General features: G+C 52.0%; 1 protein-coding gene across 6 annotated transcripts in view; it reads right to left on the minus strand.

Annotated features, from left to right (window-relative positions):
* Positions 1 to 2,041: 2,041 nt before the first annotated feature.
* The window catches only part of MOK (MOK protein kinase), a 58,954-nt gene continuing 44,899 nt past the window's right edge, over positions 2,042 to 16,096 (minus strand). For 2 of the 6 annotated variants that reach the window (XM_072762369.1, XM_072762372.1), the window contains 7 exons: positions 12,686 to 12,764; positions 12,511 to 12,559; positions 11,796 to 11,822; positions 10,571 to 10,749; positions 8,841 to 8,942; positions 7,426 to 7,599; positions 5,419 to 6,828 (listed from right to left, as the gene is read on the minus strand). In XM_072762369.1, coding sequence (XP_072618470.1) covers positions 6,426 to 6,828; positions 7,426 to 7,599; positions 8,841 to 8,942; positions 10,571 to 10,749; positions 11,796 to 11,822; positions 12,511 to 12,559; positions 12,686 to 12,764 — 1,013 coding nt within the window. In that variant the 3' untranslated portion in view covers positions 5,419 to 6,425. Of the gene's footprint in view, positions 4,754 to 4,852; positions 5,054 to 5,418; positions 6,829 to 7,425; positions 7,600 to 8,840; positions 8,943 to 10,570; positions 10,750 to 11,795; positions 11,823 to 12,510; positions 12,560 to 12,685; positions 12,765 to 16,096 lie in introns of those variants that run through there. The other 4 variants (XM_072762373.1, XM_072762370.1, XM_026012623.2 and 1 more) reach the window with 4 other exon arrangements.

Below are 16,096 nucleotides of genomic sequence, written 5' to 3' on the forward strand. Positions count from 1 at the left end.
TATATGTGTATATGTATATATATATACACATATATATATGTATATATAAAATATATACATATATACATAGTGTAAAATTATTTCCTGGACAAGAAATCCCCTTTAAGTTCAACTGTTATAAATAGTACTTCACTCTGTTTTTGCACTGATGTTTTTTACACGTAGGTGGTCAGAGAAAATCTGGAATGCACTTGTGAAGGAAGTTGTGGCTTTCTGACTTAAATCTGTCATTCCAGAAGATGGATGCTGCAATCATAGATTTTTACAAATTGTTTGCACTTAAAATAGTTTCATGCTATTAGGGACTTACTTTAAGTATGGGTCTCACGGACTAGCGACCCTCTGGGGTGTGAAGATGTTCTTTTTTAACCTTAACATTTATTTTAATACCATTGTTTCCAATGCAGTCAGCTCTGTATTATATGTATAAATGATGTGACTCTGCTACTGGGGGATGTGGTTACTTCACCAGTAATTTCCATCATTTATGAGTGATATTTCTAATTCACGAAAGAATATTAATATTAAAACTATCTTGATTATACCATTTGTTTATCTTCCATTAAGTTGGCTCAATTTTTAACATAACTTTATGTTCAATTAAAGTTTGGGATAAAATGATTCATCCTTTTTCCCACCCTCTTCCTGGGGACAGGCTGCTCGAGAGCGGCTCTTCTGGAGGGTTCTGTGGCTCTTTGGTCCCTTCCGCTTCACTGCCTGTGGCCACCGTGGGCGGCTGCGCCTGTGCGGACAGGCCAGCGAACCGTTCTCTCCTTCCGGCTCTAAGTCCCTGAGCGCGTCTGTTGTCGCCGAGAGCCCGTGACCACACGTGCCTCTGATGCGGATGGAATGCCGTGTTGGCTGCAGGACTGCCCGGCCCATGGGAGCATCTGGGATCGGTGTCTTCTGGGACTGGTGTTTGCTTGAGACCAGCCCGGGGACAAGTCCGATCGGAGGTCGCACCCGCAGCCATGCACTCGCAGACTCCACGACGGCGGGAACCTGATGCCGCATGGCTCCAAGCAGAGCGCTCTCAGCTTTACAGAGTGGTACACAACTGCGCCCTTTGAAGACGTTATTTGGTGTGACCGTAAACCACAAAGTGTTGGAAAGACATTTCTCTAAAATCTGGGGCATGTCCACACGACTTAGATAGAAAACGGAGTGCACGCCGTCCAAGAACTACACCGTGTTCGTGGTCTCCGTGCATGCAGCCGGGGACGGCCACCTTAGCCCAGGTCGCGGTCGCTGCTCAGAGAGAGGCCAGTGCAGCCCGGGGCCGAGCCACTGGGAGCTCCCGCTGCCTGCAGAGCCTCTGGGTCCCGGGGACACCAGGAAGTAGTAAGACACCCTGTCGTTTCAGTGAAAGAGTCAGAACTGATAGATCATATACCTTCAACTGCACATTCTAAATGTCATCCTGGTCCCAACGCTGGCTCCTGGGTGCTGCAATCACATAAGACCCCACCCACGCAGGCCCAGGGACACGCAAGGAGGCCCACGTACAGCTGCGGGCCAGCAGAGGCCGCCTTTGAAAATGAAGCCCAGAGTTCATCTTGTGATCCTGTGGTGCTGTCTCCCGTGAAGTGACAGGTAGAAATCTGGTCGGCACGAGGGCAACGGCCATGTGTCAAATTCAGCCTTGGTTTGGTCAGATGACCTGGCCCGTGCTCCCTGCTTCCACTGGCCCTGAGATTCATATCCAGGCTCGGTCCCCTGCTTGTCCCCTCCCGCAGGCTCTGGAGCACAGACCGTCGCTGACCGTCTCCGCTGAAGCTGCCAGACATTTTGGTGTAGATTTGCTGTAGATGCATCTGTACTAGGAACACGTCCATGGCTCTTGTACCTAAGACTGGTTCCTGGCCAAGTCGTCCAAGCTGCTTCCAAAATCAGAGTGCCGTGTAACTGCCGCCACCCCCGCCGCCACAGACACGCAGCATTCAGCACGCCCTGGGCAGACGGCACCCAGGCCAGCCTCAAGGCCAGTCACGACCCTCGGGAGCCAGGGAAAGAGGTGGAAGTAGGCTCAGCTCACCTGGTATGACTTGTGTTTCCTTTTATTCTTGCCCTGAGCTTTCTTACACCTTTGGAGCTGGTGCATGCATGCTCCACGTGTGGGGATGGGTCTAACGGAAGCTAAGAGGAGACCGATGTTTCAGGGAGTGGAGTCAGCGAGGCTGCTGGCTGGCCGCGTGGCCTGGCCAGAGGAAACAGCAGGCCCAGGAGCATCCTCAGCACCTGGGGGGAGTGGAGGGGCGGGGGCAGCAGAGCCCAGGTCTCTTGGGTGGCGTTGCCTCTGCTTTTTCCGCTCCACAACTTTGCAGTGCTAAGGTGCTGTCAGACCTGGAACCCTTGGACCAGCGCACCAGGCCACACCTCCACACTGGGGGCAGCCAGGCTGCGTGTGTTCGTGCCTCCCTGCCTCGTGCCCTCTCAAGCTGAGACCAAGAAGACCTGGTGGGTGAAGAGCAGAGGTTGGGGCACCAGGCAGGTGCTGGGGAAACACTGTACAATGAGCCAACTTGACAGGGGGATGGAGGAGCATGACTTCAGCTCTGCTTCCCTTCTGGAGCTTTTTGGAGACAAAAAGTGCACAGGAATAGCGTTGCTTGCAAAGGCTCAGCTGGCCTTCACGTCCCCTTCACGTCCCCTTCACCACCCTTCCAGCCGGGAGTGAGCAGAGACTCCCCCCAGGCTCTGGCGGCAGGCTGAGGCGGCCTCCCGTCCCCGTCGCAGGCCTAGACGCCAGGCAGAGAGCGAGCCAGAGTCATTCCAGCTGCCCGGGACTGGCTCCCATGCTGAGAGTCGGTGGGTGCAGGAAGCGCGAGCATGGCCGGAGGATCACCCTGCTGCTCCATGGAGACCGGTGCGCGGGGCTGGAGCAGCCGAACCTCGTGTAGCTGGGCCCTGGGCTGGCTGTGTCACAGCACTTGGATCCCAGAGGCCAACATGAAGCCAAAAGAGTTTCATTTGCTGCACAGGTCACACCCCAAAGGGCTTGGCCTGCCCCCGAGAGGCCCCGTGGGGGAGTGGTAAGTTCGCTTTCTCACAGAGGTATGCAGGAGAACTTTAAAAGATTTTCTGCTCAAATTTTATACATATGAAGGGGGGAACAGTTTTCCTAAATACACAAATTCTTGTCAGTCCTTAAATGGGTCCTTAGAGCCAATCCTGGAGGACAGGAGCTCGCTCCCCCCGAGCTGCTGCTGCTCAGAGGCCTGGCTCCCTAGCAGCCTCTCCTGCCTGGGCTCAGAGTGGGGGCTCACTGGCTGTACAGGGCTCCCCTCCATCCCAGGCACCTGCTCCTGTCTCCCCAGCCTTCCTGCTGCAGAGCTGCAGCCCCACCTGGCTCTGGCCTCCTCCCATGGGACCTGGAACTCCCAGATCCCCTGCAGAGGCTGAATGGCACCCCGCCTGTCCCCCATGCCCCTTCCCCATCGGGCATCCTGAAGGCCCTGCCAGCATGTTAAACCGGTTCAGAGGAAGCTCTTTCCATCCCTTCCACATGTGTGCACCCAGCTCTGAACATCCCCATAGCCTGGTGTCTGGTCTTGAATCTGCCCCCAGGTGGCAGGTGGGTGCAGAGGTCGTGGCCACCGGAGAGCATATGGAAGACTGTCCTAGATTTGTTTAAAAGAGGGAACAAGACGCCAAAGACTAACCTGGGAAATTTGCTTTTTCTAACCGTTGTAAGTTTGTGAAGAAGAGAAAAAGAAGGCGTCATTATGTTACATCCCAAGACAAGGGCTCAGGAGGGTCGTGCCCCCGCCCACAGGTGGCCCAGCACCACTGCTCCTCTGCGGCGCCCCGCCCCCCACCCCCACGGAGAAGCAGGTTCCCTTCTGTGTCCAACCTGCCGCCGGCACCCCGGAAGCCAAGCAAAGCGCCATCGGAAGCAGCGTCTCTACTCACAGGCAAGGCTGGGCCTCCAGAGCTAAGCGACGTGGCCTCGGGGAAGCCCGGCGCTCCGACTCGCCTCGCGCTTGGCAGCCTCGTCCGGCCGCAGCTCCCGGGGGCACCCGGGCCGAGCCTGTGCTGGGTCCTTACCGGCTTTCCATGTGCCACAAAATTAAGCTGTACCAAAGCCTTCCCAACAAAATAAATTCCCCAAATATGCTCACACAACCTAAAATAAAGAAATGATGTCAAGACACGTGTTTAACTCAGAAAATATTAAGCTATTGTAACGACAGCTTATTCTTTAATAAAACTCCCAAGAGCGGGATCCGTAAGCTGTAACGTGCCACGGCACCACCGTGCCGTGGTGGACTAAAGGCTCGACACGCAGAGCGCGTGGTGAAACCAGGCCTAAATCACACAGCATGTAAACTCTGATTTCTGTTTGGATTTGGATTAAAAAATTACAAAATATTCTCTGTCCCAAAATCTTAGGTTACAAAAGTGAAATTCAAAAACCCCAGAATGAGGTGGTTTTACGAATGTATTCGACTGGAACGTACAGTGCAGCTGCCCTCGGGGTGCAAAGAGCCACAGGCTGGGGGCTCCGGGCTGAGTGGGTACCGGCTGGCCTGTGGGGCAGCGGCCTCGGGGGACGGCGCCAGGCCTGTCCCCGGAGCCCTCCGTCCGAGGCGTCCGAGGCGTCCGAGGCGGGCGGCGTCACGGCCCGGCCCGGCCCAGCTGCACCTGGTCGTGCTCCGCGCAGGTGAGCCCGCGCTGCTCAGTAGCCTCCGCCTTTCCTCTCTATCGTGGGCAGGTGGTACTGTTTGGGCTTAACGTCCTTCTGGGCGTCTGTCTGTCAAAGGAAACAGCAGACGCTCAGCGGGAGCCGCGGGGAGCCGCGGGGAGCCCTGGGGAGCTAGCGGGGAGCCGCGGGGAGCCAGCGCACGGCTACCTTCTGGTTGGCGCCGCCGCACTTCAGGGGCCTCAGCACCGGGGCTTTCCTGTGGGCCCCGGGGCCCCACGCGGAGGGCAGCGCCGGGCTGGAGTACGAGGACAGCTTGGTCACTCCTGACAGCGTCAGTCTGGGCAGCTCCGTGGGGCAGGCCGGTCCGGGTCTCTTGGGATGGGCCTCTCCTGGCCTTAGGGGCTGTTTCTTGGAACAAAACACAGGTCGGTGAATGTACAACGGTGTCCCCTTTATGGAATTTAGGAAAAACAAGAGCGGCTCTTTTGACGACTTTCACCTAATGTAACCCGACCAAGAGGTGTGACCATACGATGACCAGATGGTATCCCTGCCACCCCGGGACGTGGCTGCTCAGAGTCCCCTGCGGAAGGCAAAGCCTCCACACTCAAGTCTCATGTGGAGTCGGCCCCGCAGGGCAGCGCCCGTGGCCTGGCCCGATGCCACAGAGGCCACTGAGACGTCCCAGCAGTGCGCCACGGGCCACAGCTGCCTGGTGCCCCTCTCCAACCCCGGACACCAGCCTTGCGTTAGTGTGGCTGCTGAGCTAAGAATTTTTTTTTTTTTTTTGAAGATTCTATCTGTCTGTCTGTCTATCCATCTAGGAGAAGGGAAGGGAGAGACTCTGTCCCTGCTGAGTGGAGCACCTGTTACAGGGCTCGATCCCACGAACCCGAGACGACAACCTGAGCTGAAACCAAGAGTTGGACACTCAACCCACTGAGCCACCCAGGCACTCCTGCATTTTTTAAGAGCTAAAAACAACTTCCTGGCATGTTAACAATTACGTGAAGTTCAAGTCGCGGCGTTCCGTTTTCCCGAGGCAGAGCCCCACTGTTCATTTACGTATCCTCCACGGCACCGAAGAGGGCAGCTATGACGGGACTGTGGTCCACAGAGCTGGAAAGGCTTCCTGTGTGGCTTGTGCCCTACAGACGTGTGGGGACTGTGCTGGGTGCCGGCAAGGGTGACGGGGTCAGACGGCCGTCTCACCAGGAGGGAAGGGCCGAGCAGGGACAGCAGTGAGGAAGCAGAATGAGGGAGGCTCAGGTGGGGGGTGCTGTTGCACTGTTTGGGGCCTGAGCAGCTGAAAGGGAGCTGCTTCCACCCTTAAAGGGAAGGTGCAGGGAGAAAAGCACGTCTGGGGGGAAAGACCGGGAGATTGGGTCTGAAAAATCCAGCCTGTTAGACAGCCAAGTGGAACCTCAGGCAGGCGCTGAACACAGCAGACCGCAGTTCCAGAAAGCAGGCTGGCTGCAGATACAGCCGTGACCTCAGCTCCTAGCACGAACTGACACTCGGGAGACACTGGGCTGAGTGACGGAAGGGCACGGTCATCACACAGTGCGGTGCCAGCCCAGGATGTGGACCGGGGGGCTGAGCAGCAGGGACCACTTGGGGCGCCAAAGGATGACAACACTCCAAAGGGAGCTGCTGTTCCTAAAGCAAACATCTGTACCCAGGAGAGTGCTCATCTGGGGCCCTCTGCACGCGTGGGGGCATGTGGGCCTGTCACCGGGTCACCCGGGCCAGTGTCATCCTCTCTGGCCCCCCGTGAGGGTCAGTCAGAGGGCACAGGCAGGTGACAGCTGTGAAGCACTTTTCCAGAGAACCTGGCACCTGCCACCCTGCCTCTCCTCGCCTGTGCACACGGGACGCTGCCGTCCCTCCAGCTCGTGGACAGAAGGGGCAGGGGTGGTGGGGGCCACACTCCCTGCATCCCGGCACAGACGCCACGGGCACAGGTCGGGCCTCGTGCTGGGCGCCCCCTGGCCTGCCGCGGGGCGTCCTCCGCAGACACACAGGCCGCCAGGGCGTCCGGTGCTCGCCGCTCACTGACTTCGCTCGGTACCTGCTTTCTGTCCTTTGGAATTTGCCAGCCGTTCCTGAGTAGTTCCGGTGCCACGGGGCGCTCTGGAAAGAAAGCTTTTCTGTGGCTGGCCACAGCCTGCTTCTCCGCTGCCCTACGGGAAGGGAGAGAGAGGGTGCGCTCCCCTGAGAACGTGCCCCGCGCCGTCCATGCGCCTTCTCCCTGTCCCCAAACTGCTCTATTCTCTCCCACATGAGCTGTGACAAGGAGCCTGTCTTCCCTCCTCTGTCTCAGTGCCCGGAGACGGCCCCGCAAGCTGGGGACACGGCTCTGCCGGAGGCCCGCAGCCCCCGCCCATGGAGGCTGGGTCACGCGTCACCCTCACGCATCCCCCCACGCTCAGGCTGCAGGAGGGCACAGAGACGTGGCCTGAGACGCCGTCGGGCAGCTCCTCCCACCCCAGGTACCACGCAGCAAGCTCTCAAACCTCACACCGAGGGGCCTTTGCTGTCACTGGTGGGCACCAGGCTCCTCCTGGAATCTTAACCACTGGAGCCTTGGCACCAACCTCCAGCAGCCACTGAGCCCTCCTGCCCGGCCGCGGACCACTAATTGCCTCCTTTTGGGGGGTTACACCAGAAAAGGGAGGGGTACATCCTGGGGGCACCCAAGTTCAAGACAGAGCTGGTCCTGGACCCGCTGCCTCAGCACGCCCCGCCAGGGGCAGCCCCGGCCCCACTCGGGCGCCCACCTCTGCTCGTGGAAGTAGGGATGCTGCAGGGCCTGGTGGGCGGTGATTCTCTCATCAGGATCATAGGCCACCATGGCGTGCAGGAGGGAGAGGCATTGCGAGGACCAGCTGGCTGTCAGTAGAGGTATTCCTGATCCCTTTTTAAAAGGAAAATCAAAACTCATAGCTCTCGACCTGTATTAAAAGCCCAATGATAATAAATGATCATGCCATTATTTAGAGCACTTGGCCATCATGATTCTACAGGGGCCTGTACTGGTGACAGCAGTTTACGCTCTAAGGAGGGGGTGTGACCATGCAGTTGTCCAAACCCAGAGAATGTACAGCAGCAGCAGAGGAATCCCGCGGGCAGACTGAGGACTTGGGGCGGGGATGATGGGTCAGCTGGGGTCCTGGGTGGTGATCGATGTGCCATCCTGGCGTGGAGGGCCATGGTGGGGGAGGCTGTGTGTGCCCCATGCCCCCAGGTGGTCTACGGGAAATCTGTGGACCTTCCACTAAGTTTTGCTCTGAACCTAAAACTGCTCTAAAAAATAAAACTCTTATTTTTTATTTTATTTTTTAAAAGATCTCTTTATTCATTCATTCATTCACTCATTCATTCATTCATTCATTCGAGACAGAGAGAGAGGCAGAGACACAGGCAGAGGCTCCCTGTGGGGATGCCAATGCAGGACTCAATCCCAGGACCCCAGGATCACGACCTGAGCCAAAGGCAGACACTCCAGCATGGAGCCACCCAGGTGCCCCAAAAAAGTCTATGTGTTGAAATGAGGCAGGCGTTGTGAAATCTGTTGTGCTATCAATGTAGGAAAATGACTTTTCCCCGAGAAGACTAATAGCACATTCTTACCTGAGAAGAAAAAGATAAAGCTTAAAAGTAGAAAAAGAAAGAATCCAGAATAGTTGTCTTTCCCTGTCTCCTGAGGGCCCGGAGATGCCCACCCCCATAGAAGCCCCCAGCAACCCAGATTCAGCTGCATCGCTGACCAAAATCAAACCCTACCCAGTCCTGGTCTAGGTATCAGTGTTGCTGGCAATGCTGGGTGACGTCACACAGTCCTCCCCACGCACAGCCTATGTGTGGGAACCTTCTCTGCCCACAGGTCTCTCAGTCCTGGGTAAGTCTTCAGAGGACAAAACCTGACTGGCAGGCCCTGAGCAAGACCACCAGAACTCTTCTGTGGTGCCTGAGGGAGAGCGGCCCTGGCAAGACTCCTGGGGCGACAGCCCCGAGCAGCTGCTACACTGGCACCCCCACCAACCTATGGCCCCCTCAGCAGCAGTGGGGACCCAAGCAGACGGAGGACCTACAAGAGCAAGAGAGGCGCAGCCTGGTCCACTCGGCTGGCTCCCACCACCAGCCTGGGCAGGGGGCAAGTTCACACGGACTGTCGGGTGCACACCACACTTACTGTTTGAACTTGGTGAGGGTCTTCTCGGCAGGTGTGCCAATGACATCGTGGATTTTTGAGATCTGGTCCAGCTCATTGGCTCCGGGGAAGAGGGGCTGCAAACTGGAAGAGCAGGACGGGGCTGTGGTTAGGACAGGCCGTGGCCTCTTCATCCCAGGACCCCCCCTTTGTGAGGCAGCTAGCTCACACAGGAACCCGAGGACACAACCCCATCTGCGGGGTACTCCTTGCAGCTACAGGGTTTCCGTTCCCCCTTCACCTACAGGCCCGTTCCTCCTTTCCTGACAGGTAGGTGTCACTCTGAGAGATGGCTCCGTTCTCTCTTTCCACCCTGGGATCTCCGCAGTGCCACGTGACATTCACGCTGTGACACACAACCTCCACAAGTCTCCTGTCACAGGAGAGGTTTTTCAACAGATATTCAGGTGGGTCAAGTCTGGTTCTGCTGACAAATGAATTCCAAGGAGTGTTTTGGTTTTTGGAGCTTTAATGGATTTTGGAATCGTGGGTAAAAGATTTCAGGCCGATATAAATAAATTCAGTTTGCATGCCACGCCACAAAGCAGCGTTTGGACCTGCAGTTCTGCACAGGAAAGCCACCGTGTCCATGGCTACAGGACAGAGGAGGAAAGCCCAGGCAGGCCAGGTGTATGTGGACCCCCGCAGGCTGGCCCGCACCCCCGTCATCAGGTTCTCAACAACAAAGTCCTTTCCCACCCTCAGGGATTTCAGCACAGCAGAAAGGACTGTCTGTTGGTACTTTAACCATCAATGAAACTGCCACTCGGCTTTCCAGATTTAACATGTCGAACACCAACTTAAAAAAAAAAAAAAACCCCGCCCAGGCAGAAATAAAAAAAAAAAAAAAGACACGTCGAACACCTGTTCCAAATATCAACAGGTGTGTCCTGAAGGACATGCATGTCTGTGTTTACGAAGTGGTCAGTCGAGCTGGCGAAAGCAGATGACCCAGGTCCCCACCTATGAGGCATGTCGCCCAGACATTAAATTCACCTGCTCATCCTTAACAATCCACTCCAAGCAGGTGAGTGCCGGCCCTCCCCCTCCGCAGGCCTCTTCAATCCCATGTCCTACTCACCCCTGAGCGAAACAAGCCCACTTCCCTCCTCCTGGGCCACTGCTCCATCGGCAGTGAAGCACAAAGGCTGGAGGGGGGGGGTATGGAGGCCAGGGAGGATGGTTGACTGGGGTTTTCTAGAATCCAGCTGTGCCACAGGTGACCCATCCTCACCCTTGTGGCCAGAGCATCCTACCTGACAGACCATCTCCCTTAGGGTAGGTCTCAGGAGCAGGGGCAAGGCTCACATATCCCCAGGGCACGCCCCCACACGGTGGCAGTAAGCATGTTTTTACTCTATCCCTGAACTCGCTAATCAATCATTCACAGATGAAGCCTAATGGGGAGGCCCACCCACCTAGGGCCAAGTTATGCCGGTAGGAGGAAAGTAACTGATATTCTTCGTACTTTATGACAAATAAACAAGGAAAAGCATTTGGCCAAAAGTAAAATGAAAGCCTAGGACATTTTCTGTGAAGTTAAACAGTCACATCATCAGATGATAGCAAAGTCTGTTTGGTAAAGGAAGGGATGGCATGAAGCCACTCGGTCGGCTGAGCCCCGCTATGTGACTCACTTCAGGACATTTATTACACAGAGGTCCCCTGGCACTGAGTGGGAGTCCTCAGACAAGAAGTGCGCCCAGCTCTACCTGGTGATCTCGTAGAACACACAGCCAGCGCTCCACAGGTCCATTTTGTAGGTGTAGAACCCGTCAGTGAGGAGACACTCTGGGGCACGGTACCAGCGGGTGGAAATATACTCTGTGTATGGCTGCTTGGAATAGACGCTCCGGCAGGATCCAAAGTCCCCTAGTTTCAGGACATCCTGCTGCAAGGGGAGAAAAGCAAGGATAAGTAACATCTCATCTAGCAGCTGTTACAATACAGACTGCTTTAAATATTTATCCACTAATGGGAAAGTTACTGGCATTGAAACTAGCTTATAAAATACAAATTACTTCATAAGCACCCAAACGTGCCTCTAACAGATAAGCAAGTAGTGTTTCTACTCCGTGAGATACATTTACAAATGTTCTGGTTATGTTTTACAAATATTCCCAAATGCCTACAGGTTTGGGAAAATTGTAAGTCACAGCATGAGTCTACAAATGAAACAAATACCATAGTGGTTCATTTGTCCTATTGTGTCTCTAACTTCCCAGTTGTCCAGCTCCACTGGCAGCTTTGTTCTCCACTGGGAAGGGGGGGTGGTGGGGAGCTTGGCAGCTCTCCGGAGCCACGGGCTCTTTGGAGCAAGTCAGACAGACTAGGGAGACATGTTTCGGGATATCTCTTCCATTTTGCTTACCCCTCAACATTCAGGTAAGAGCATACAGGCTGTCAATGAATTTGGAGCAAACGTTAAACACATGTTTCCCAGCCAGGTTATTAAGAAACGTCATTCCAAAGGCCTTTCACCTGATCCCATTACCCAATGCATCATGTTGGACCTCCAACAAAAATTGTAAGGCATGTTAAAAGAAAAGCAAAAACAGTCTGCAGAGACAAAGCAAGCGTCAGAACCAGTTTCGGATGTGGCACGGATTTAAGAATTTTGGAATTACCAGTCAGAAAACTTAAAATCACTATGAGTGATTTGTTAAGGGCTCCAATGGAAAATGCAGATGATGGGAAATGCACACAGAAAGATGGAAACTCTTAGAAAGAATCAAAAGGAAGCACTAGAAATAAAAACACTAACAGAAATAAAAAATGACTTTGATAAGCTCAGCCACAGACTAAACAGCCAAGGAAAGAATCAGTGAGCTGGAAGATGCACCAACAGAAACTTCCAAACTGAAATGCAGAGAGAACAAATCATGGCAGAAACAGAACAGCCAAGAACTGTGGGACTTCAAATGGTGTGACACTCACCCTACCACGTGGATAAACAGCAGAGTGCTGACACAGAGGGAAAAATCCAGACTAAGAAAGAGCACATACTAGAGGATGCCATTTAGAGAACATTCCAGAAAACGCAAGCTAATGTATAATGACAAAGTCAGTCTTTGCCTTGGGGACAACAGAAAGGAGGGATGATGAGGGAGCAGGGGGAAACTTCCAGGGGCAAAAGGTTTGTTTGCTTAGCTGTGATGATGGCTTCATGGGGTTACACACACCCAAATTTAGTAAGTTGTACACTTTATGTACAGTTGACGTGGCTACAGACTAAGGACAGACCTGAGTGCAAATCCTGCCTCTTCCACTTTCACATACACGGGGTTTGGAGTGATAATCTGGAGTTTAATGATTTTTTTTTTTTTTTAAGTAGCGTCTATACCCAACATGGGGCTCAAATTCACGACCCCGAGGTCAAGAGTTGCTTGCTCCACCAACTGAGCCAGTTTATTCTTGCCCCTGCAGTTTATATTTGCGTATTGTAAGAGAAGAGTGCCTTATTTCCTTCCAGAGGTATAGCTACGTTCACAGCACTTATTAAATAAACTACTTTTTCCAAACTGGGAGAAAAACAAAACAACAGCATAACAAACATGGTACCCCAACTATCTGGGACTGAAAACCTATCTAGTAAAAAGGTTTCCCATTCCACCTTTCTTCTGATAGCATTTTTTAATATAGAAGTTCTTACCTTTATTAATATATTTTCTGGCTTTACATCTCTGTGAAATATTCCATTTCTGCATTCAATAAAAAAGGAAGGACAGAATTAATTTATGCCTCATTCAAATTCTTTCACATTTTATTTTTAATGAATGTTAATACATTTTATTAATTTGAGAGCCACCAAGTCCCCAAGAGCATACCTGTGTATATGATCAAGGGATTTACATAACTGGTACATATAGTGCATAATTTTTTTTTCTGATAATGGGTGTCTTCTCCCTGTGAGATCAAGGAAATAGCCAAATATGGTTAGCAGCGATACATATTCTGTGTTTTGAAAACAAAAATAGAATCCAAAAATGTTATTTAATGATGTGTGAAAATCTAAAAATAACCTTTAGTAATTTCAGGAAATACGGAGGAGTGTACATACTAAATACACCATTTAAAATTTTACATACTGGTATGATTTCATGTAAAATCCCCTGTGCACGCGTTCTGATCACCACAAGAGTAGTACCGACAAATATGTGCAGAGTAGTTTGGTCTGATAAACCCCACGTGAGGCCCCCAGCCCCCTGGGGCAGGTCTTCCAGGCTACACTCTTCCAAAAGGTTTGGTATGAAGTGTCAAGAGTCACTTGAAAATCCAGAGTTTTCCTCAGCTTCCAGTCTGGATTTTTTTTTAAGGTTTTATTTATTATTTATTTGGGAGAGAGCATGCTTGAGTGCAAGGCGGGAGGAGGGACAGCGACAAGCACTGAGCAGGGGGCCGGGCCCCATCTCACAACGCTGAGATCATTACCTGGGTCAAAACCAAGAGTCAGATGCTTAACTGACTGAGCCACTCAAGCACCCCTGGAGATTTCCATTTTAAAGGGGGGTTTAAAAGTTCCACAGAAGTGTGTTTTTAATCAAAGACCCATGATCGCTTTGAATTTCACAGCCCGCTCTCCTGATGGGAAGCAGCCATCGTTTGGCTCCTGTCCGCTCGCACAGCTGCTCACCAGGCCTGCCTGCCTGCACGTTATTACGTCCTACAACTCCTAATGCCACAATCCAGCATTACGCTTACCCTCGTTTCAGATGTCACATCTTGCTTGATTTTAATTTCAAAGGTGTGAGTTTTTAAACCACCTTCCCCATGTGAGCACATATCTTGGGTGACGTGTTTGTTCCTAAGTGTGCGATTTCTGTTGACAAATACGTTTATTCTTTTTCTCTCACACTAGACAAGAATGTTTTCTGTTAATAGAAATTCAAATCACAAAATGTCGAAGTACAATTAACTTTTTCGTAATACTGTAATCTTTTTATTCTGTTTGAAATAATTTATTACCCACTTTCTAGAATTTAAAAGAATTTAAATGAAGACTTAGTCATCTTTCCCTACTTTGAATAATTTTGTACTTTAAATTCCTATCTGTATAAAGATGAAAAACAAAATTTCTATTCTCCATCATATGTGCTTTTTTTTTTAAGATTTTATTTATTCATGAGAGAGAGAGAGAGGCAGAGACACAGGCAGAGGGAGAAGCAGACTCCATGCAGGAAGCCCGATGTGGGACTCGATCCTGGGTCTCCAGGATCACGCCCGGGGCTGAAGGCGGCACTAAACTGCTAAGCCACTGGGGCTGCCCCCATATGTGCTTCTGAATGAAGCTTCCAGAGATCTGGTTCTCATCCTGTGACAGGGCCTCACTGCCCACTGAATTACCCGGCACTCAGGACCCCCTTCCATCTCAACCAGGCTCTCAGGGTCCAGGAGCACCTGACTCTCCTGGGGGCCTGTGAAGACACAGGATGCTTCCCCACACCTCTAGGCATTTGTGGTTCAGCAGGTCTGCTGTGGGGCCTCAAAAGCTGCCTTATGCACTAATTCCCAGATGCAGCTGCCAGGCCTGGACCCTCACTTTGAGAACCACGCCCACCACATCCTTCTGTTTACTGAATGCTCCAGCCAAATTCACCTGTAGATGCTTATGGACACGCCTCCAAAGCTCTCCTGCTTCATACCTGTGCTCATGCTGTTCTGTTGCTAGGAGCACCCTTCCCAGCCATGCCTACGCACCCAGTTCTTACAGTACAGTCTTGTCAGGACAGTCACCCGCACTTTCACTCAAGAAGATGGGGTCTTTTAGGGAAAGTCTAACCCGCCCAATCTTCATAATAAGCTAGGGATGCTCTAAAATAGTGATTCCTGGGACGCCTCAGTGGCTCAGCGGGGGAGCATGTGCCTTTGGCTCAGGGTGTGATCCCAGGGTTCTGGGATCGAGTCCTGCATTGGGCTCCCCAGAGGAAACCTGTTTCTCCCTCTGCCTGAGTCTCTGCCTCTCTTGTGTCTCTCATTAATAAATAAAATCTTAAAAAATAAAAAGGCCATAATCAAAAGTTAAAAAAAATAATAATAATGGTGATTCCCATAGGGCGCCTGTGGGGGGAGGGGTTCAGTCAGTTCAACCTCTGACTCTTGAATTCAGCTCAGGCCATGATCTCAGGGTTGTCCCTTTTCCTCTGTTCCTACCCCTACCCATGTGTGTGCTCACACATTTTCTCTCTCTCTCTCAAATACATCTTTTTTTTTTTTTAAAGATTTATTTATTTATTCATGAGAGACAGAGAGAGAGAGAGAGAAGCAGAGACATAGGCAGAGGGAGAAGCAGGCTCCCTGCAGGGAGCCCAGTGTGGGACTTGATTCAGGGACTCCAGGATCACAGCCCGAGCCAAAGGCAACGCTCAACCACTGAGCCACCCAGGCATCCCAATAAAATCTTTTTAAAAAGAAAAAGAGGGGTATCCCTGGGTGGCTCAGGGGTTTAGCGCCTGCCTTTGGCCCAGGGAGCGATCCTGGAGTCCCGGGATTGAGTCCCACATCAGGCTCCTGGCATGGAGCCTGCTTCTCCCTCCTCCTGTGTCTCTGCCTCTCTCTCTCTCCCTCTCTCTGTGTCTATCACAAATAAATAAATAAATCTTTAAAAAAAAAAAAAAAAAAGAAAAGAAAAGAAAAAGAAAATGGTGATTCCTAGCTCTAAATCCAGACCTAATGAATCACAAAACCAAACATAGGGGCCAGGAATCTGCATTTCTCAGCTGCCCTCTGTCCCCAGCATAAGAGCCCTCTTTGGGTGCTGACCCTTCCTTTCTTCTTTGTTCCCCTCTACCACCCATTAGCCCTGCAGGTAAGGTAACGAATGGCTCCTCCCACCCCCGTACCCCTCCATGAGAACCCCTGCCTACAGAAGGAGCCCCTGAGGGAGTAGGGTGCAGTGTGAACTGTGCAGGACTGTGGTCTGAACAATCCGAGTCCACACTCTTGACCAAGAGGGGGTTGGCTATCCATTCTCTACAATGGTCTTTCAAAAACAAGATCCTAACTTTCCAGGCCCGAGACTATCTGGTTCCTAACAGATGCATGTGTTCAAACATCTTGAAACAAATGGAGACAGAATTAAGAAACCACTCGTAAGCTCCTGTGTGAGCCTTCCTAAATACCAACAGACCATGAACAGCCCTTCCTGGTCTCTTGTAGCAATCCTGATCAAGTTAATTTCTGCAAGCTAATTGTTTTAACCAAATATCCTCATTAAGAAGATTCTAAAGAAAAATGAAATA

This window comes from Vulpes vulpes, chromosome 6 (assembly GCF_048418805.1).
Source record: "Vulpes vulpes isolate BD-2025 chromosome 6, VulVul3, whole genome shotgun sequence".
NCBI classification, from domain to species: domain Eukaryota; kingdom Metazoa; phylum Chordata; class Mammalia; order Carnivora; family Canidae; genus Vulpes; species Vulpes vulpes.